Raw genomic sequence first — 18,950 nt, forward strand, 5'->3', positions numbered from 1 at the left:
TAATTAAGAAAGAAAAACATGATCATTGTAACTGATGGGAAAAAAACCATTGCTAACACTTTACCACTTGTAAGCTCCATCACGGGGGCCTGGATGCTGTCCTGCTCTCTATGGGAGCAGTGTGTAGCACATAGTAGGTGCTTCATAAATAAATTTATGCCTGTTGACTTGTATGTGTGTGTTTACAAAAATGGAATTAATCTCGACACCACATTTTGCTTTGTGACTGTTTTGCTAAATAATGCTTTATGGACATTCTCATGCTAATGAATACAGCAATAGATATAATTTATTTAATCGGTTCCCTACTGATGGATATTTAGTTCTTTTCATGGTTTTGTTATCATATTGACAATGTTAAAAAAACAAACCTTAACGCTAGCTGCAAATAGAATCCTTTCAGATCATGAGAGAGAGAGAAAATCCATGAAACAAAAAAGAGGTTGCATTAAAATAAGTTAGAAAATAAGTTAGGATGGCATAAATGTGGTTGTTAAAGCCATGCTTTAAAACAATATTTAATTATATAGGCTTGTGGAGGCAAATGAAACGCGTTAAAGGCATAATGTTTAACTCTATGTGCCATAATCGAATTTTGTAAAAAAATTATATATGCTTATAAATATATTTGAAAGCACCATACAATTTTAAGTGACTGTCTCTAGGTGAGGAGGTGGAATTACGAACAATGTTTTTGTAAATTTTCCGCAATAAGTGTATTTAGTATATAATCAGAAAGATAATCACTATTTTTTTTTTTTAAAGAAAACAAAGTAGATCTATTTCTTCCTTGTAGGAAATATAAAGATGTCTTCCTTATGTGGTAGTTCTGTCATTAAAAAGATCTTGGTAATAGGCATTTTTCTAAGTAAAATTACATTTATGAAAAAAGGAAATAAACATGTGATTTCTCATTCTAACTACCTCTGAAATTCAGTACACTATCACCAAATCACCTATATTGAAGTAATCAACTTCTAAAGACCTTAAAAACTGTGAATTAGACGACAGTGGTTAAATAGTCCTTATGTGCCATCAGCTTTGGTGGCAGGGCCTAGGAGCTGCGTAGCGTGAGCTTAGAATGGGGAGCCTACAAAGACTGATTTGAAAATGCTCCTCTGGGACAAAGCACAGACTCCTAGGTCATTATTCAGTATCTTCTGAAATAGTATCAAACTTTCAGATTGGTCTTCTACAGCTTCACACTCTCTCTTGCCCTTACGGTGAGTGTGCTGTGTCACTGCCCAGAAAGCCTTGATAACACTGCTTTGTCTAGAACAGGAGTGAGCAAAAGATGGCCTATGGGCCAAAACTTAACCCAAAGATTGGTTTTTCAAAAAAATTTTTTATGGCCTATGAGCTAAGAGTGGTGTTTAGATTTTTAAATGGTTGACAAAAAATCAAAAGTAATATTTTATGATATGTGACATCATCACATGACGTTCCAACATGAGTGTCCATAAATGAAGCTTTATTTGAGCACAGCTGTGCTCATTTATTCACTGAGTGGCGGTGGTTGCTTTTGTGTTACAATGGCAGAGTTGAGTACTTGTGACAGGGTCTGTGGCAGAGCCTAAAATATTTACCATCTGGCCCTTTACGAAAGAAGGTTGTAGCTCCTTTCCCTAGGACTTGCCAACTAAAAACTCGCTTGCCACCTGGTTCTACAAGAATGAAGTCACTAACCACTGCAATCTCTGACCTTCAACACACCCTGAAAGGAGGTCAGGGTGGAGATCAGGAATGAGGAACTCTGTGCTCTGGGAAAAACTGGCAGAACAGATCTTCAGATATCTATTTTCAGGAGATTTTATGAGCTAAATTTCTTGCATCTTCTCATATCTAGAAAAGCACTAAAATCGTTAATGGAGACATCTGTTCCTTGTGACTAGCAGCAACCTTCTGCCAAAATGTGTGCTTGATTGAACGTACCCCCTTCACCAAAATCACCTCCCCCCTACCTCTCTGGAGCAGTTCCTCATGGCTATCTGAGAGGCTGTTTTCTGGGCTATAGTCCTCATTTTCCCCCAAATAAAACTTAACTCATAACCCTTACATTGGGCATTTTTTTCTTTTTTTTCGTTTGACAGATCCTTTGCTGACTCCTCCCCTAAAACAACTAAGACCCACAGGTACTATTGCCACTGCTATATCTCTATCACAATGCACATCTAACAGACGACACTTCAGATCATTTGCTTATACCTCCTCAGCTACCTCTGAGAGTATAAAATTGAGGGCTGAATGGATATGTAATAATGTTTTGTTATTTCTTCCCATAATGCACAAGGGCTCTATAGTGGATGAAAATATTGAATATCATAAATATCTTGCACTTTATATGTTACTCTTCCCTTGTTTCATTTACATTATAGTAATTTGTTTTTTCCATCTGAGATTATTTGAAACAAATGACTTGTCCTTTCTGCTTCCCACTGTTATTTTTTCTGTCAACTTACATATCAATGGATAAAAAACTCCCTCCATTGAGAATCCTCCAAAGTTACATTTTCTCTGCTGTAGTAGGCAAGAGATGGCTCTCCTAATTAGTAACTTTATTTTAACAGAGAGATCCATTTGACCATCCTTGCAGTATGGTGACAACTTTGGGGGCATGTAATAGGTAAACAGCTTGGTGCAAACTGCTCTTCGAAAGCACAGGCTCTGAAGTAAATTTTAATTTTTTCTGAGTTGGGAAGGCTTTTATTCAGTTATCCTATGCAACAAAACAAAACAAGAACCTAGAATGTTAACAAATGGAAATGTAGCATCAGCTATATTGCTGAATATTTAGTGATTTTCCCAAAACTCTTGTTCATAATGGAAGTCCTTTCCAATTGGTAATCAGCAGTAGGTGTTTGAGAGCTCTTACGACAAGTAGAAATTCCTCTCTAGAAAAAAAGAGAACACGTCTACATAGTTATTTACCTGGCGGTCCTTTTTGCAGGAAAACTAAATCTCCCCCATTTTACAAATGGTTTTTAATTTCCTTCTGTAATATTTTAAGCAAACCTTGAGTAGCCTGGTGATTCCCTTTCACAAAAGTAAGAGAGATTATAAATATAATTAAGCCGACTTTGCCTATCATCTGGTCTATTCTTCAGGAAGTTTCTCAGACCAGAGTTCTGCCATTCTTTTCTTTTTTCTTTCAGGCTTAGGGCTTGCTTGAGCTATGGGAATAAAAGTTGTTAGGAGTTAGTGTGTGGGTATATTGGCAGGGGAACAGATGGGAAGCAAGTGGTATCCTGACAACCCAATGACAAACTATTTTGTGTTACAACACTTGAGCTGTGATGAACATAAATCCTTGAATTAGAGTTAATTAAATAGCAGAAGTATAGGAAGGGCAAAAGACTTGGTTTGCTTATGGTTATGGAAAAAAAATCCTGGAGATCTGTCAGTCTTAACAAGGTCCAACACTAAAATATAGTTGACAAGAGAAACAAACAAAGCAATTAAAATCTTGCCATGGTAGTAGACCATGGGAAATCCTGTCCTCACACACATTTTGCACTGCTTATTCCACAGAATACTATATCAAATCTGGGTATCACATTTTAAGTGAAATATCAAAAAGTTATGAAGGGCTCAGTATGTTGAAAATTGGAAATAACTGCTAATAGGCAATAGTGAAACGTCTGGGATAATTATGCCTGGAGAAGGTAAAGCTAAGAAGAACTTGGTCATGATTTTCAAATATTTGGAGGGCTGTTAGGAAAAAGAGTGGATCCATTTTTGGTGGAGGCATCTACAGTGAAGTTAGAATCAAAGCATTGGATATGATCCCCAGCCTGCCACTCACCAGCTAAAGGGCTTCGGACAATTCACTTAATCTCTCTGTGGCACACGGTACTGTCCAAAAACGCCTGCAATAATGTTTCTGGTCCTACTTGCTCTTTGACCCCGTGAAGCGATAGAGTCTCTGATCCTGTCTTGTGAAGCTGGGTAGCCCTGTATGGTGCTTCTACTGACAGAGTATGGTAGAAGTGATGCTGAGTGACTTCCAAGGCTATGTTGTGAAAGGCCATTTGCCTTCTGCCTGGCTCTCTCTTGGGGCATGAGCCTTTGGAGCCCTGAATCACTGTGTAAGAAGCCCCTGCACTCTGATGCTGCCTTGCTGGAGAGACAGTGGAGTCCACAGGGAGGCAGAGATGGGCCAGGTGTTCTAGGTGCTGTCTGACTGCAACTGCATGAGAGACCCCAGGAGAGAATGGCTGGGAGCCATGAGAAATAATGAAAAAATAAAGCTACTAAGTATTACAGTGGATTATTATGTAGCAACAGACCACTGGAACATTCTCTGAGCCTTATATTTAGAAAGATCATGATATTGAGCCATACAGAGGTGTTATCAGAGTTAAATGAGATACTCCATATCATGGTTTATATTCACACTCAGTGCCATTATTATTATTATTACCACTCCAAAGGATGGAATGAATATCAGAAGTCACAGGGAGTAGATTTTGACTTACTCTTGACGGGTCATTTCAACACTTAAAAAATGTTTTTATTGAAGTATAGTTGATTTACAATGCTGTGCTAATTGCTTCTGTACAGTAAAGTGACTCAGTTATACATACATACATACATACATACATGTATATATTCTTTTCCATTATGGTTTGTCACAGGATATTGAATATAGCTCCCTGTGCTATATAGTAGGACCTTATCATTTCAACACTTTTAACACATATTTACAATTTAAGAATTGTTCAACAGGACATGAGCCACTTTAAAATGTTGTGATGCCCCAAGGACTACAGATATTCAGGCTGGATACCTAGGTGTCGGGGATGAGCCTTAAAGGATACTTGCAGTGGGTATGAGTCAGACTCAAAAGCAGTTAGAATGTATGATCCTTGCATTCAACTTGTTTTGCTATAAACAAAGCAAAACCCCCTATTTCTTTAGTCATGCATGTTAATCAGCCTGGTTATACTGTACATATCTGTAAACAACTTTAGATCTTTTTTTTGGAATGAGATAGGACATTTTAAAAAACCAAAACAATCTATTAATATTTAGCAAAGATAATGACCTCTGAGATTCCATAAAATGTTCATGTCATATATATTTTAAATATATCAAAAATACCTTTTAAGTTACAGCAAGATTTGCTAATAGACCTTTGTCCATCTAGCAATCTATTTAAAGAGTGTTTTACAACTTAATCCTTACCTTTTAATATAAATGAAATTAGATCAATGCATTATTAGGCATGTTATGGCACTATACCTTGAAACATGCTCTATAGCATCCTGGAAGAACACCAGCTTTACTTCTTTGGGATTTATAAGGTTATAATCATCAAGATAGTCCTGTAGAACATTTGCGATTTTCTCCATATCAGGCATGTCATCATAAATCCGGTCAGTCTTATCTGCTCCAAACTAGATGATTTATTGGAGAAGAACCAAGTTGGATCAATTCTGATATATAAATGTATATAATATACATAACCTTAGGAGGGAACATTATTTTATCTATATTTTTATTTAATCATTTGCTTATATATGCTAGCAGGGCTTTAAAACCAAGGAAATCCGTTTAAAGAAACTCAGACGTTCATGGCTAACTGAAAAATTCATTTAATTCAACCTCTTCAAGTGGTACATTGGAATTTCAATGATCTTCGCAATAAAACTCACAAGGAAGTTCAGAAATGATTTGAAATTTTTTCTCACTTTAACTTACTCTGGTTTCATACTTTTGCTCTTAAGCTGTTGACATCAGAAAAGCAAAATTGTTGAAAATTATGTATGGCAGATTGTGTTATAAAAAGTCATGCCAGAACTATACATAGTTTTTACACAGCAGTCATTTAATTAAATAAATCATTGAGCATGATATTTGGTGTAAACTATAGGCAACTGAGTGTCCATTTGGACCTATTGATAACTTCTTGTCTTTGTCGTAGCAACTGCCCTAGGGACATTTTCTTTTGGAACCATTGACTAAAATACATATAGGCAACGGAAGAAGAGTCCAACTACTCTTTTTGCTTTGCTTCATTTCCCCGTTTGATAATAATATCATTAGAAACGCACAGGAAAGATAATCACCACCTGAAAATAAAGTTCAGATTTTGATTTTAAGAATACATTTAAATAGACATATTTCGCAGCAAGATCTTTTTTTGACCCACCTCCTAGAATATTGAAATAAAAACAGAAATAAATAAATGGGACCTAATTAGACTTAAAAGGTTTTGCACAGCAAGGGAAACCATAAACAAGACCAAAAGACAACCCTCAGAATGGGAGAAAATATTTGCAAACAAAGCAACTGACAAAGGATTAACCTCCCAAATATACAAGCAGCTCATGCAGCTCAATAACAAAAAAACAAACAACCCAATCCAAAAATGCGCAGAAGACCTAAATAGATATCTTTCTGAAGAAGACATACAGATGGCCAAGAGGCACATGAAAAGCTGCTCAACCTCACTAATTATTAGAGAAATGCAAATCAAAACTACAATGAGGTATCACCTCACACCGGTCAGAATGGCTATCATCAGAAAATCTACAAACAATAAATGCCGGAGAGGGTGTGGAGAAAAGGGAACCCTCTTGCTCTGTTGATGGGAATGTAAATTGATACAGCCACTATGGAGAACAGTAAGGAGGTTCCTTAAAAAACTAAAAATAGAACTACCATATGACCCAGCAATCCCACTACTGGGCATATACCCTGAGAAAACCATAATTCAAAAAGAGTCGTGTACCACAATTTTCATTGCAGCACTATTTACAATAGCCAGGACATGGAAGCAACCTAGATGTCCATCTACAGATGAATGGATAAAAAAGATGTGGTACATATATGCAATAGAGTATTACTCAGCTATTAAAAGGAACAAAATCGGGTCATTTGTAGAGATGTGGATGGACCTAGAGACTGTCATACAGAGTGAAGTAAGTCAGAAAGAAAAACAAATATCATATATTAATGCATATATGTGGGATCTAGAAAAATGGTATAGAAGATCTTATTTGCAAAGCAGAAATAGAGACATAGACATAGAGAACAAATGTATGGATACCAAGGGGGAAAAGGGGGGCAGGTGGGGGGAATTGGGAGATTGGGATTGACACATATACACTATTGATACTATGTATAAAATAGACAACTAATGAGAACCTACTGTATAGCACAGGGAACTTTACTTAATGCACTGTGGTGACCTAAATGGGAAGGAAATCCAAAAAAGAGGGGATATATGTATATGTATAGCTGATTCATTTTTCTTTACAGTAAAAACTAATACAACATTGTAAAGCAACTATACTCCAATAAAAATTAATTAAAAAATAGATATATTTCATACAAATAAATTGTTTAGTATTTTTTTTAGTTGTCAGGGGTTATCAGGGTGGTGATATCATATGTGTATGATATACAGATGAGTCCATTCATTTGTTTAAACAGCATTGATTGAGAGCCCGCTGTATACTTAGCTCTGTGCAGGAAACTAGGGATTTAGGGTGAACAAAACAAACAAACATGGCCCTTGCCCTCTCAGGGACAGTAGGAATGTTGTACCCAAACAAGAGTCAACTTGGTAAAACAAGACGGCTATCTGTCAACATAGGTAGGGTGGTTAGACGGAAGTCTTCTAACATAGAATAATGTTACTCATCTAGAATAAGTCTATTCTAGGTAGGTCTAGGGGGTAAAATTAGGGCCTATGTGTAGATGTTATTGGGGGGACAGACTTAAGGAACTTAGTACAAGGAAAATTTCGCTACTAATTAGAGCTACCCTGAAATGAAGAAGGCAGAACTGCTAACTAATTAGCTTCCCATAACTGGAAACCTCTGAGCAGAGGCTGAAGAACTACACAGGATTCTAGGAAAGGAATTGGAGTCCTGAGTTAAGAGACTAAATCTCTTTGCTTCCTTCCAAATCGAATACCTGATGGGTTTCGGATTCAAACTATTATTAAAATGAATGTAACTAGATCAGAAGTCAGCAATCTTTTTCTCTCAAGGGACATATAGTAAATATTTTAGGCTTTGCAGGTCGTATAGCCTGTGTTGCTACTACTCCACTCTGCCTAGTCATTAGAAAGCAGTCATATACATAGTACACAGTCAAATGGGCCGTGGCTGAGTCCCTATAGAACTTCATTTACAAAAATGGGCGGTGGGTGGATTTGGACTACGGACCATAGCTTGCTGACCCCTGGTCTAGATCTCTAATCTTCACATGTGCAAAGCTCTTATAGAATATGAACTTGAAGTAGAAAATAGTAAATGTTTTATAGCCTTCAAATGTAGTCGTCAATACAACATACTTACCTTAATGAAATCTCCAAATACGATGGGCCTAGTCAAAAAATATTCCAGGCCTATTGCAATTCCAAAATGTTTGTCTATTCAAAAAATAAAATCAATTCTTAGTATAACAATAAGCTTGAATGCAGGATATTAATGATAAGATATACAGAATAATAACCCCTGTTACTTTATTTAGAAGCCTAATTGGTACACATGAAACTGAGGGAAAGTCATGTTAATGCCATACCACTTTAGTCTGGTTGATAATCCCCCAGAATTAAGATTAAGAATATTTACTATTAGTAAACATTTTATTAAATAACAGGTATTGAATACATATTAATAAATAAGAAATACTTTAGAAATATCCTGGTTTCTTATCCAACAAAATGCTATTTTTTTCCTACTTTCCCTCCTCTACTTAAAATTCTATACTGAATTAAGAATATTAACCCTTCCTGAATTTCAATGAAATGATTTTCATAATATTTCATATATTGTTATATATTTGGGTCATATATAAATATATGAAGAAAAAACCTTTTACTCATGAATGATTACAATTCATTTTGCTCATTTTAGAAACCAAATTGTGTCTCCCTGGTAGTCTAATGGCTAAGATTAGAAACCAAATTGTTTTTCTACTAAAAAACAAAAAAACCTAGCTAAATAAAGATTGATAGAAAGATTGATATTTACTGGCCATTTCTGTCAAAATAGCATGGAAATAGTGCTTATCTTCATTATTAATCAAACGGTCATGGAAGACTCTTTGACATTCATGGCAAAAAAGTCTAAATATCTGTATCTCTTCTCTTATTGTTCCTGGATCACATTGAAGGATACCTGCTTTTTAAGAAAAGGAGAAAAGAAGAAAAATTCTACAATTGTGGAATATCTAGTAGTTTAATTAAGGAGGAAATCCTTAAGTCCAACTTTATCCCCACACTACCAGAAATGGATGGTTCCCCAGTGGATATACACATATAATAATGGTGAGCTCATTTTTTGAAAGCAAAACTGGGGACACATTAGCAGTGAAAATGGGGAGGGTAGCAGAAGGGGGATATGGGGCCTAAAGAGAATTATTTTTTAAGTTGTGAGGTATTATAGCAGGGTCTTATGCTGTTACGAATGATCTGATAGAAGAGGAAGCATTGACAATGCAGAAGAGAAGGGGGAATTATAAGAGCAAAATCCTTGAGTCGGCAGGAGGGGATGCGATTCAATACTGGGGTGGGGGGGACTATTGGCACATGTTAGGGGCAGGGACAGCTGAACCACTGCAGTGGGAGGGAAGGCATATGCAGGATGTCTGGGAGATCTGGAAGAGGAGGCCCTTCTGGTTTGATTGCTTCTATTTTTTTTCAGTGAAAAAGAAGACAGGCCACCAGCTGGGAGTGAGAAATGGGAGGGTGGTTTGAGGAAAGCTGTGAAGTAGCCAGTCTGGGGTGGGGGTGGAGGGTGACTTGAACAGGGACATTGTAATGGGATTTCCAGGCAAGTCTCAGACACCCATGTACACACACTTCTACTGAGAGATCTGCGGGTGAATGGAAATGGAAGGAGGGTGCAGGGCAGAGAATGAAGGTTCCATACACTACCTTGCACACATTTGGATAAATCCCTCAAGTTAAAGACATAATGAGACTTGGCTGGTGTAGGCAGAAGATCCACACTCATCCTGTTATAGATCTCAACTGAGGCTTCCACAATTTTGGATGCAGTTTGCTTTACAGCTGGTGGGAAGTCATTTAGGAAGCCACTTAAGATGGCCTAGAATCAGAAACGTAATATGAGAGGGTTAGATTTTTTTTTTAACCATAATTTATCTTTCATATACTCCAGATCTGATGATACTTTTTCTAATAATAAGTAGAAAACCAAATTACAGTGCAAGGACATGTGGATGTTAAAACTCTTCTTTTCTAGATGTGGCACATATATACAATGGAATATTACTCAGCCATAAAAAGGAATGAAATTGGTTCATTTGTAGAGATGTGGATGGACCTAGAGAGTGTCATACAGAGTGAAGTAAGTCAGAAAGAGAAAAGCAATTATCATGTAATAACGCATATGTTTGGAATCTAGAAAAATGGTATAGATGATCTTATTTGCAAAGCAGAAAAAGAGACATAGACGTAGAGAACAAATGTATGGATACCAAGGGAGAAAGGGTGGGGGGAGGGAGGAATTGGGAGACTAGGATTGACACATATACATTATTGATACTATGTATGAAATAGACAACTGATGGGAACATAGTGTATAGCACAGGGAACTCTACCTGATGCACTGTGGTAACCTAAATGGGAGGGACGTCCAAAAGGGAGGAATGTATGTATGTATATGGCTGATTCACTTTGTTGTGCAGTGGAGGCTAACACAACATTGTAAAGCAACCATATTCCAATAAAAATTAATTAAAGAAAAAACTCTTCTGGGGGAGAGATAAACTAGGTGTTTGGGATTAGCAGATACAAACTACTATATATAAAATAGATAAACAACAAGGTCCTAGTGGTTAGCACAGGGAACTATATTCAATATCCTGTAATAAACCGTAATGGAAAAGAATATGAAAAAGACTATATATATACATATAACCGAATTACTTTGCTGTACACCTGGAACTAACACAACATTGCAAATCAACTACATTTCAATTAAAGAAACTCAAAACACAAAAAACGAAAACACAAAAACACCCTCTTCTTTCCATCTCAGAATATGTTCTCCAGAATGGACTCACTTCTGTCTCCTGTGATTGTCTGGTGCTGCCTGAGTAGCATTCACAGCTGACCAGTGAACTTACCGTGAACCCACTCTCAAGTAATTAGACCTCTGCTGGCTGTGGGTCCAGAGGGTCTTCATGGAGTGCTCACACTTGTCTGGAAATGAGCTGAAGTCCTCTCTCTGATTTTTATGGGTGAATGACCAACAAATCTGTAGACTTTCACCTTCATGTATATTGAAAGTTCGACTTACTGATACCTGTGAACTCCCCACCCTTCAGCTTCCCTAGCTCAGTGTATGGCCCCACCCTCCACTCAGACCAGGAACTTGGAAGTCTCTTTCCTCTTCTTTTTTAAAAATTTATTTATTTATTTTTGGCTGCATTGGGTCTTTGTTGCTGTGCGCGGGCTTTTCTCTGGTTGCGGCGAGTGGGGTCTACTCTTCGTTGCGGTGCGCGGGCTTCTCATTGCGGTGGCTTCTCTTGTTGTGGAGCACGGGCTCTAGGTGCATGGGCTTCAGTAGTTGTGGCACGTGGGCTTCAGTAGTTGTGGCTTGCAGGCTCTAGAGCACAGGTTCAGTAGTTGTGGCACATGGGCTTAGTTGCTCCGCAGCATGTGGGATCTTCCTGGACCAGGGCTCGAACCAGTGTCCCCCGCATTGGCAGGCGGATTCTTAACCACTGTGTCACCAGGGAAGTCCTAGAAGTCTCTTTTGAAACCTGCCCTTCTTTGTCCCCCACAGTCGCTCTTGAATACATTTCTTGAATCTGCCTGCTTCCTTCTGTTCCCCTTGACGACACCCCATTCCAGCCCTCACTCCTTTTCATCGGGGCTTCCTCACTCCCTCCTTACTCATTGGCCTCTCTATTCCCACTCATCTCACTTCAGTTACCTTTAATCAGGGAAATAAGGCCCTGCACCCCCACCAGTGCATGCTCTGCCCCTGCCCAGCCTCTTCTCCTTACCCTCTCTCCCCACCAGATGCTGTGTCAGCCTCCCTGGCCTTACTACCCATGCTCTCTTCTCCCCCAGGACCCATTCCCACAGGGCTCTCTGCTTCGCAGGGACTTTCTCATCCTTCATGTTGGATATTACATGTCCTTCAGAGAGGCCTTCCCTGACTACCCAATCTAAGATAAGTCCTCCCATCAGTCTCGCTTATGGCTCTCTGATCTTCTCATATATTACTTGCCACAAGCTGAAAGTACGTATTTATTAGCCTTCTAGCCCCAGTTGCTAGGGAAACTCATATTAGATTTTTAAATAGATAAACTCCCATCACCATTAGCCTTGGAATTACTTATGGGAGAAGGCGCCAAATGCATATCAAATGCTTGCAAGTCAGCCCTTGTGACTTTAGATTTGGGGCTCATATATGACATAGTTTGAAATAAATCAAAGTATTTGTTTTCAATGAGCCTTCTGTTGAACATTATTTTTAAAAGCAGTTTGTGAGGACTATCTTTTTGAGGTACTGTCCTGCCGAGTCCCCAACATGAATTTAACATTCTCCTTTTTGGACCTCATGTTGAGTAGGACCATCCTAATACATATAAAATAAAAAATTACCATATATTTATGTATACATTATGTATGACAAAAATAAAAATCCCAGTCTGTTTATTCTCCATCACACAAATACTAACACAGTTTACATCTATATCTATCTAATATATAGTATAGTTACATATATATAAATACTGTCATATATATACAAAACAACAAATTTACTTTAACTTATTGATTTTGCTTTTTTCAATTCTTGGTAATCCCCAAGTTCTTTCTCCTCCACACAATAAGGACAGGAAAGGTGGGCTGTGAACTCTGCTTAGATGGGCTGTGATTAAAAAGAAAGTTTGGGGGCTTCCCTGGTGGCACAGTGGTTGACAGTCCGCATGCCGATGCAGGGGACACAGGTTCATGCCCCGGTCCGGGAAGATCCCACATGCCGCGGAGCGGCTGGGCCCGTGAGCCATGGCCACTGAGCCTGCGCGTCCGGAGCCTGTGCTCCGCCATGGGAGAGGCCACAACAGTGACAGGCCCGCGTACCGCAAAAAAAAAAAAAAAAAAGTTTGGGATCCAAGGCCTTTTTTTCTACAGACAAAATCTCCAGTCTGTTCTGCTAACGAGAAAAATATACTTCCCACCTGAATGCAGTCCAACCCAGAATCTCTCAGTTTTGCTGCATTTCATTTCTATTACTGCCCACAGCTAGGGTGAGTTTTAAATGACAGCCTCTAATTTACAGTGGGAAATAGCAGTTCCTGCCTGTTTTCATCTGTAACGTGTTTGCTGGCTGATGTTCCTATATGTGACACATTTCCGTAGATGTGACATTCCCACAGGTAGAGGGAGGAGGCCGAAGGTCGGGATCAGTTTCACTTCCAGGAGCCCAGACTCTACCTTCTTCCTCCCACCCAAGAAAATATTTTGGAATCATTAAGAATGCCATTTTGTTGCTGTTGTTAGGATAACTTTGAATTTGCTTGAATTTGTTAAAATGTAAAATAATTTGCGAATTTATTACCTTATCATCAGGCATAAGTTACTTGGGACACCCCCTCACCACTGATCACATCACAAAGTGTGTCAGGATACCATGGAGGGAATCACTCATTTCAATCTTTAGAATATACACATAAAGGTTCTCAACAAAAGGTAGGATTTAAAAAAGTCTAATACTTGTGTTGGTCCCCGTTACCTACTTCCTGTCATGTTCTGTACTTGCTACTTAATTATGGTAGATAAGCTCCCATCCTTTCCTATTCTAAAGTACTCTCTAAAAGTTTTCCAAAATGTGGCAGTTCTTATGTATCCTTTTGGCATTAGCTCCTAAACAGCTTATTGGAACTACTTCAAATTTATTAAAAATAATTTCCCATGGATGTAGTTTCAATATGAAAACCACTTTCCAGCTGACTGTTGTGTATGTACTGGTTCTGGTCCTTTCTCTCCTCTAAGAAGACCCCATTGGAAGGAGAGGCTGATGCAGGTAAATGCAGAGGCTCACTTTATGCCTGTATCACTGCCTCTTTGGCTCCTGGGTGATTGCAATCAAAGCCAGTTTCTTCAGACCAGTCACCTGTCTCATCCTACCTGGATGCACACATTACCACTTCCTGCCTCTGTGACCACATTCACCTGTGTGTTTCTGTCCACCCTTGTCAATTCCACCTTGTAGGACTCAGCTCACTGGCTGTCTCCTCTGAGCGTCTTTGCTGGTTGGTATGACATACTCGCTCTGGTCATGCTGCTTCATGGTCTCGCATCATTCTACTTAGGTTAATGCCTTGCACTTTCTGAACACTTCTGCTAATCCCTTACAGGGCAGACACAGTTATTTCCCCCAGTTAAAGGACGAGGAAGTGGTCCCCTGGGGAAGTTTGTGAAGATGGAAGAAATAAGCGTGGTTGTTTCTGCTGGGGGGGGTGGTGGCAGCAGGGATGATGAATTCTGGGTTGATGTGTTGAGCCTGAGCCCGCTGGGTTATCAGGGGTTGTGTCTGCTGGGCAAGTGGACATAGACATGGCAATCAGCGAGGAGACGAGCACAGAGGCCAGGGCTGGGTAGGGATGAGATCTGCTGAGAGTCAAGGGCCTGGGACATAGCCTTCTTTAGAGGTAGGGGCAGTGTTCTGACCATCTTTCTGCATTCCTAAAACTACCTCTGAGACCACAAACGCAGAAGGCCATGATGCAAATGCCTATCAGCTACTGCCCAGATGCCCCTGTGCTTACCTGGTTTCTGCTGAGGAAACGATGGATGGGCTCCCTAGAAACGGACTGTTCTGTGTGAATCTTGGAACAAATAAGTTTTTTTTCCCCTCTTGCCCAAGTTGGAATCCAGCCTCACCTGAAAAATCTGTTTCAGACTGTGCTCTGAGGGCATCGGGAGAGAGAACATGCTGAAGTGTCGGATGAAGCGGGCAGTCACAGGGTTGCGGCCACCACCTGGAGGTGCGCACGCTGATACAATCGTTACGTCCTGTATGGAGAGAAATCCACTCAGGTCACCCAGCAAAGAAGGACATGCAACGTGCCCATCCCAACAGTAGGACTCAACCAACAGTTTTGGAGGACCTACCCTAGGACAGCATTGTGTTATATTTTCCAACACATTATCTGACTTAATTCTCACAACCACCTCAGGAGATCACTGTTGTTATCTCCACTTTGTAGATGAAAAAATCAAGGCCCTGGATGATTAAATAAGTTACTCAAGGTTACTCAGCTAACTCATCTATCTTGTATAAATACTCCTATGTAAAAATCTAATCTTAAAAAATTGTAAGAATTTGTACCTTAGGTTAAGATATATTTAATAAATACTAAGTATAGTCAGTTCTTGTTTTTTGTGGTAGCTGTGTTCTATAAAATTGCCAGGAACACTGAATTAATGCACCCTGAACCATTGCTCGTAGGGGAAATACAGGGCTAGGTTCCTTCGAGCCTCTGGTCATAACATGTTCAACTGGTCAATACATGATATTGTAGGTGCTTCTGGCCTTGCCTCCTCTCTAGTCCATACCTTCCCTGCAGCCAAGGGGATCTTTCTACAATGTTTCCTTCAGAGGCTCCTAATCACATTCCTCATCGTGGCACCATGGTTCCCTGGGCGGACCTTTGCATGTCCTGCTGCTCTGCTGCTCACATTCCACACCCCCATGGTGTCTCACATTACTTGCTTTGAGATGTAAATAACTCCCTTTCCTTGCTTTGCCCTGCCCTGCCTGCAAAATCCTGTTCTGACATCACCTCTTCTGGGAAGGATTCCCTCATCATCAACCCAGTGCCCACCCCTGCTCCCCTCCAGTCTCTTTCCACTTATCAACCTACATTATAAACACATGTTCATCCATCCTCCAAAGCTGAGCCCTCCAGGAGGCCGGGGCTGTCTCAGTTGTCTATAAATTTCATGAATCAAGCATGGCGAGAAGCCAATACAGACTGAATGAACTGAGTTACACACAAGAAATGCAGAGGCCATATGTCATGGGCTAAATTATGTGTCCTTTTCTGCCTCCTCTTGGCCAATCATGTGTTGAAGCCCTAACTCCCCGTAACCCACAATGTGACTGTATTTGGAGGTAGGGTATTTAAAAAGGTAATTTAGTTAACATGAGGTCACTATGGTGGGTCCTAATCCAATATGACTGGTGTCCTTACAAGAAGAGACGGTTTGGACATGGATACAGGGAGAAAATCATAAGAAGACATAGGGAGAACATGGCCATCTATAAGCCAAGGAGAGAGGCCTCAGAATAAACCAACCCTACTGACATCTTGATCTTGGACTTCTGCCTTCTAGAACTGTGAGAAAATAAATTTCTATAGTTTGAGTCACCCAGTCTATGGTACTTTGTTATGGCAACCCTAGCAAATGAATACACCATATTTCACTGCCATTTAAACTGAAACATGCAAAGTAATTTAAAACCTAAAGTAACCTGTATGTCTTTCCAAAAGAGTTTGTTTCTGTCATAAAATCCACCAAAATCTTGATATTGCCGAAGTAATTCAATGGGAGGCTGAGAGCCATAGTGATCCAGTCTGGGCATGTTTAAATCGTCAACAAAAATCACAATTCGTTTGTTTCCTGGTGCTCCTAGGAAACAACATGAATTTAAGAATTATAATTTGCCCTTGGTAAACGTAAGACGAGACTTAGGTAAGGCTTTGGACTCAGTGAACACCGTACAGGTCATAATGAGCTAAGTTTTTTACAGAGTGAGAAGGGTCCCAGCAGAGTCTTGTCTTGAGGACGAGAGATCTCCCTCTGGCCCCATCCAGGCTCCAACATGAAGCTGTGGATCTTAGCACTTCAGTTGACCTTCCTCAATAACAGCCACTCCCACTGCCCTCACCAACTGTGTGGCCTGGGCCTGGGGTGAGTAAAGTCATTTCCTTTTCACAGGAGGAAGCAGAAGAATCCCAAAAGTTTCCTTACATAAATGCCATCCCACCACCCCCTACAGGGAAAACAGGACAGGATATTCAAAACATCCTTATTACATCAAAGGGAAAGCCAGTGCAGTGGAGCTGTACAATGGCATATTTAACTTAAAGAAAGTCAATATATACATTCAGAAGCAAAAAAAGAGTGATAACACAGAAGAGAGAATAACTTAAGAAGAGGAAGTGACTCCACCACGCTGGCATCCAGCATGTGAAAATTCCAAAGAAAACGAGGCAAACTCAGTGCCCCACTTCATCTTCTGGCCTCTGGAAGCCAAGTAGCAGGTCAAGGGTGGGGAGGCGTGCTACGAGTACCATTCATAAAAATTTGGGGCCCCCACCAGAAAGACTGGCTTCCTTTGCCCTGTGCCTACCTGAGCAGGAAAAGGGTAACAGAGAGGGGCTAGGAAAGCAGCTGGCATGACAGGGCCTGTGAGATGATAGACAATGTGGGAGGTAGCTGGGCCTGAGCTCTGCCTAGTGCTCCACCCAGGAGGGCTGTGGGCTGGGCAAGTGGACCCCAGCAGCAGGAGGCTGCAGGATGTGCCACTGGAGGGTGGGACCAAGTGGGGCTGAAACCGTGATTCCCAACATCAGGGAACCTTCCAGTGGGAAGGTCAATGCTTGGCCTGTGCGCAATTCTTCTGGGAGGCCCTGAGAAAACCTGCTCCTGGAAGCCTGCCACGCCGAGAGCGTGGACAACCATCAGGCCAACGGAGAAGCAGGGGCAATCCACAGAGGCCCACCTAAACTTCAGTTAGGGAGAACCTTGTCCTTCCCTTCTCCTCCCATCCAGATACACTAGAGCCTCCTAGAGGGAGAGTGGGGAGAGTAAAAGAGCCCCCATGTCCCTCTCCACCTCCAGCACCTCCAGCCACAAACCTGGCTTACAGCAGAGGAGAGGAAGAGCTTTAAATTGCGTTTGGACTGATTAACAACAAGGTTGTACTGTAGAGCACAGGGAACTATATCAAATCTCCTGGGATAAACCATAATGGAAAAGAATATAAAAACTGTATATAGGTATATAACGGAATCACTTTGTGGTACAGCAGAAATTAACACAACATTGTAAATCAACTATACTTCAAAAACAAAAAAAAGACAAAAATAAATTTTGGGTTTGGATTGAACCTTTACATTGGACCAGACTCAAAATTGCAAGTGACCAGAAGGTAATGGTATTTATCTAAGCGGTTAATAAGGCAGGGTGAGAGAGATCCCACAAAGCTTGGCGGAAAGCGCTGACTGAAGGAAACACCAAAACAGTTTCATGCTTATTCCCTACTGAGTTCAGACAAGTCAGTGCACCAGACATAAAGAGTTTTTAAAAAAAAAATTTATTTTTTTAATTTTTGGCTGCATTGGGTCTTTGATGCTGCGCGCAGGCTTTCGCTAGTTGCTGCGAGCAGGGGCTACTCTTCGTTGCGGTGCGCGAGCTTCTCATTGTGGTGGCCTCTCCTGCTGCAGAGCATGGGCTCCAGGCGCACAGGCTTCAGTAGCTGTGGCACGGGGGCTCAGTAGTTGTGGTTCGCGGGTCCCAGAGCGCACGCTCAGCAGTCATGGCGCACGGACCTAGGTGCTCCGTGACATGTGGGATCCTCCCAGTCTCTCAAACCCGTGTCCCCTGCATTGGCAGGTGGACTCCTAACCACTGTGCCACCAGGGAAGCTCCTGTTTGTTTGTTTTAAATAAAGGGAAATCAATGCAGGTTTGAAAGCATGGCATGAGTGGAGACAGGGAGAGCCTTGGAGAGGCAGAGATTGAAGATGCTCTGAGTTGAAGGTGATGATAGAAATAAACTACCTGCTTGCTAACAGTAAGATATCTAGATCTATACCCAGGAAAGAATACTATTAACAGAATTACCTTTACAAATAAATTAATCAAAGAAAATATCCAATTATAATTTTATTACATGCACGGTTTATGTGACTTATTAGCATTTAATAATTAATTTGTGTGAGACA

The 18,950-nt window shown here is 40.4% G+C and overlaps 1 protein-coding gene across 2 annotated transcripts in view; it reads right to left on the bottom strand.

The window, feature by feature from the left end:
* DNAH6 (dynein axonemal heavy chain 6) overlaps positions 1–18,950 on the bottom strand; it is a 294,154-nt gene that overhangs the window by 116,131 nt on the left and 159,073 nt on the right. Inside the window, exons 39-44 of one of the 2 annotated variants that reach the window (XM_022556141.3) lie at positions 16,473–16,630; positions 14,879–15,010; positions 9,893–10,064; positions 8,988–9,134; positions 8,310–8,383; positions 5,242–5,396 (exon numbers count right to left, since the gene is read on the bottom strand). In XM_022556141.3, coding sequence (XP_022411849.2) covers positions 5,242–5,396; positions 8,310–8,383; positions 8,988–9,134; positions 9,893–10,064; positions 14,879–15,010; positions 16,473–16,630 — 838 coding nt within the window. Of the gene's footprint in view, positions 1–5,241; positions 5,397–8,309; positions 8,384–8,987; positions 9,135–9,892; positions 10,065–14,878; positions 15,011–15,553; positions 16,405–16,472; positions 16,631–18,950 lie in introns of those variants that run through there. The other variant, XR_016395370.1, reaches the window with a different exon arrangement.

Source organism: Delphinapterus leucas, chromosome 13 (genome assembly GCF_059928025.1).
Source record: "Delphinapterus leucas isolate spDelLeu-1000000601 "Yukka" chromosome 13, BTC_Dleu_Yukka2, whole genome shotgun sequence".
Taxonomy (NCBI): Eukaryota; Metazoa; Chordata; class Mammalia; order Artiodactyla; family Monodontidae; genus Delphinapterus; species Delphinapterus leucas.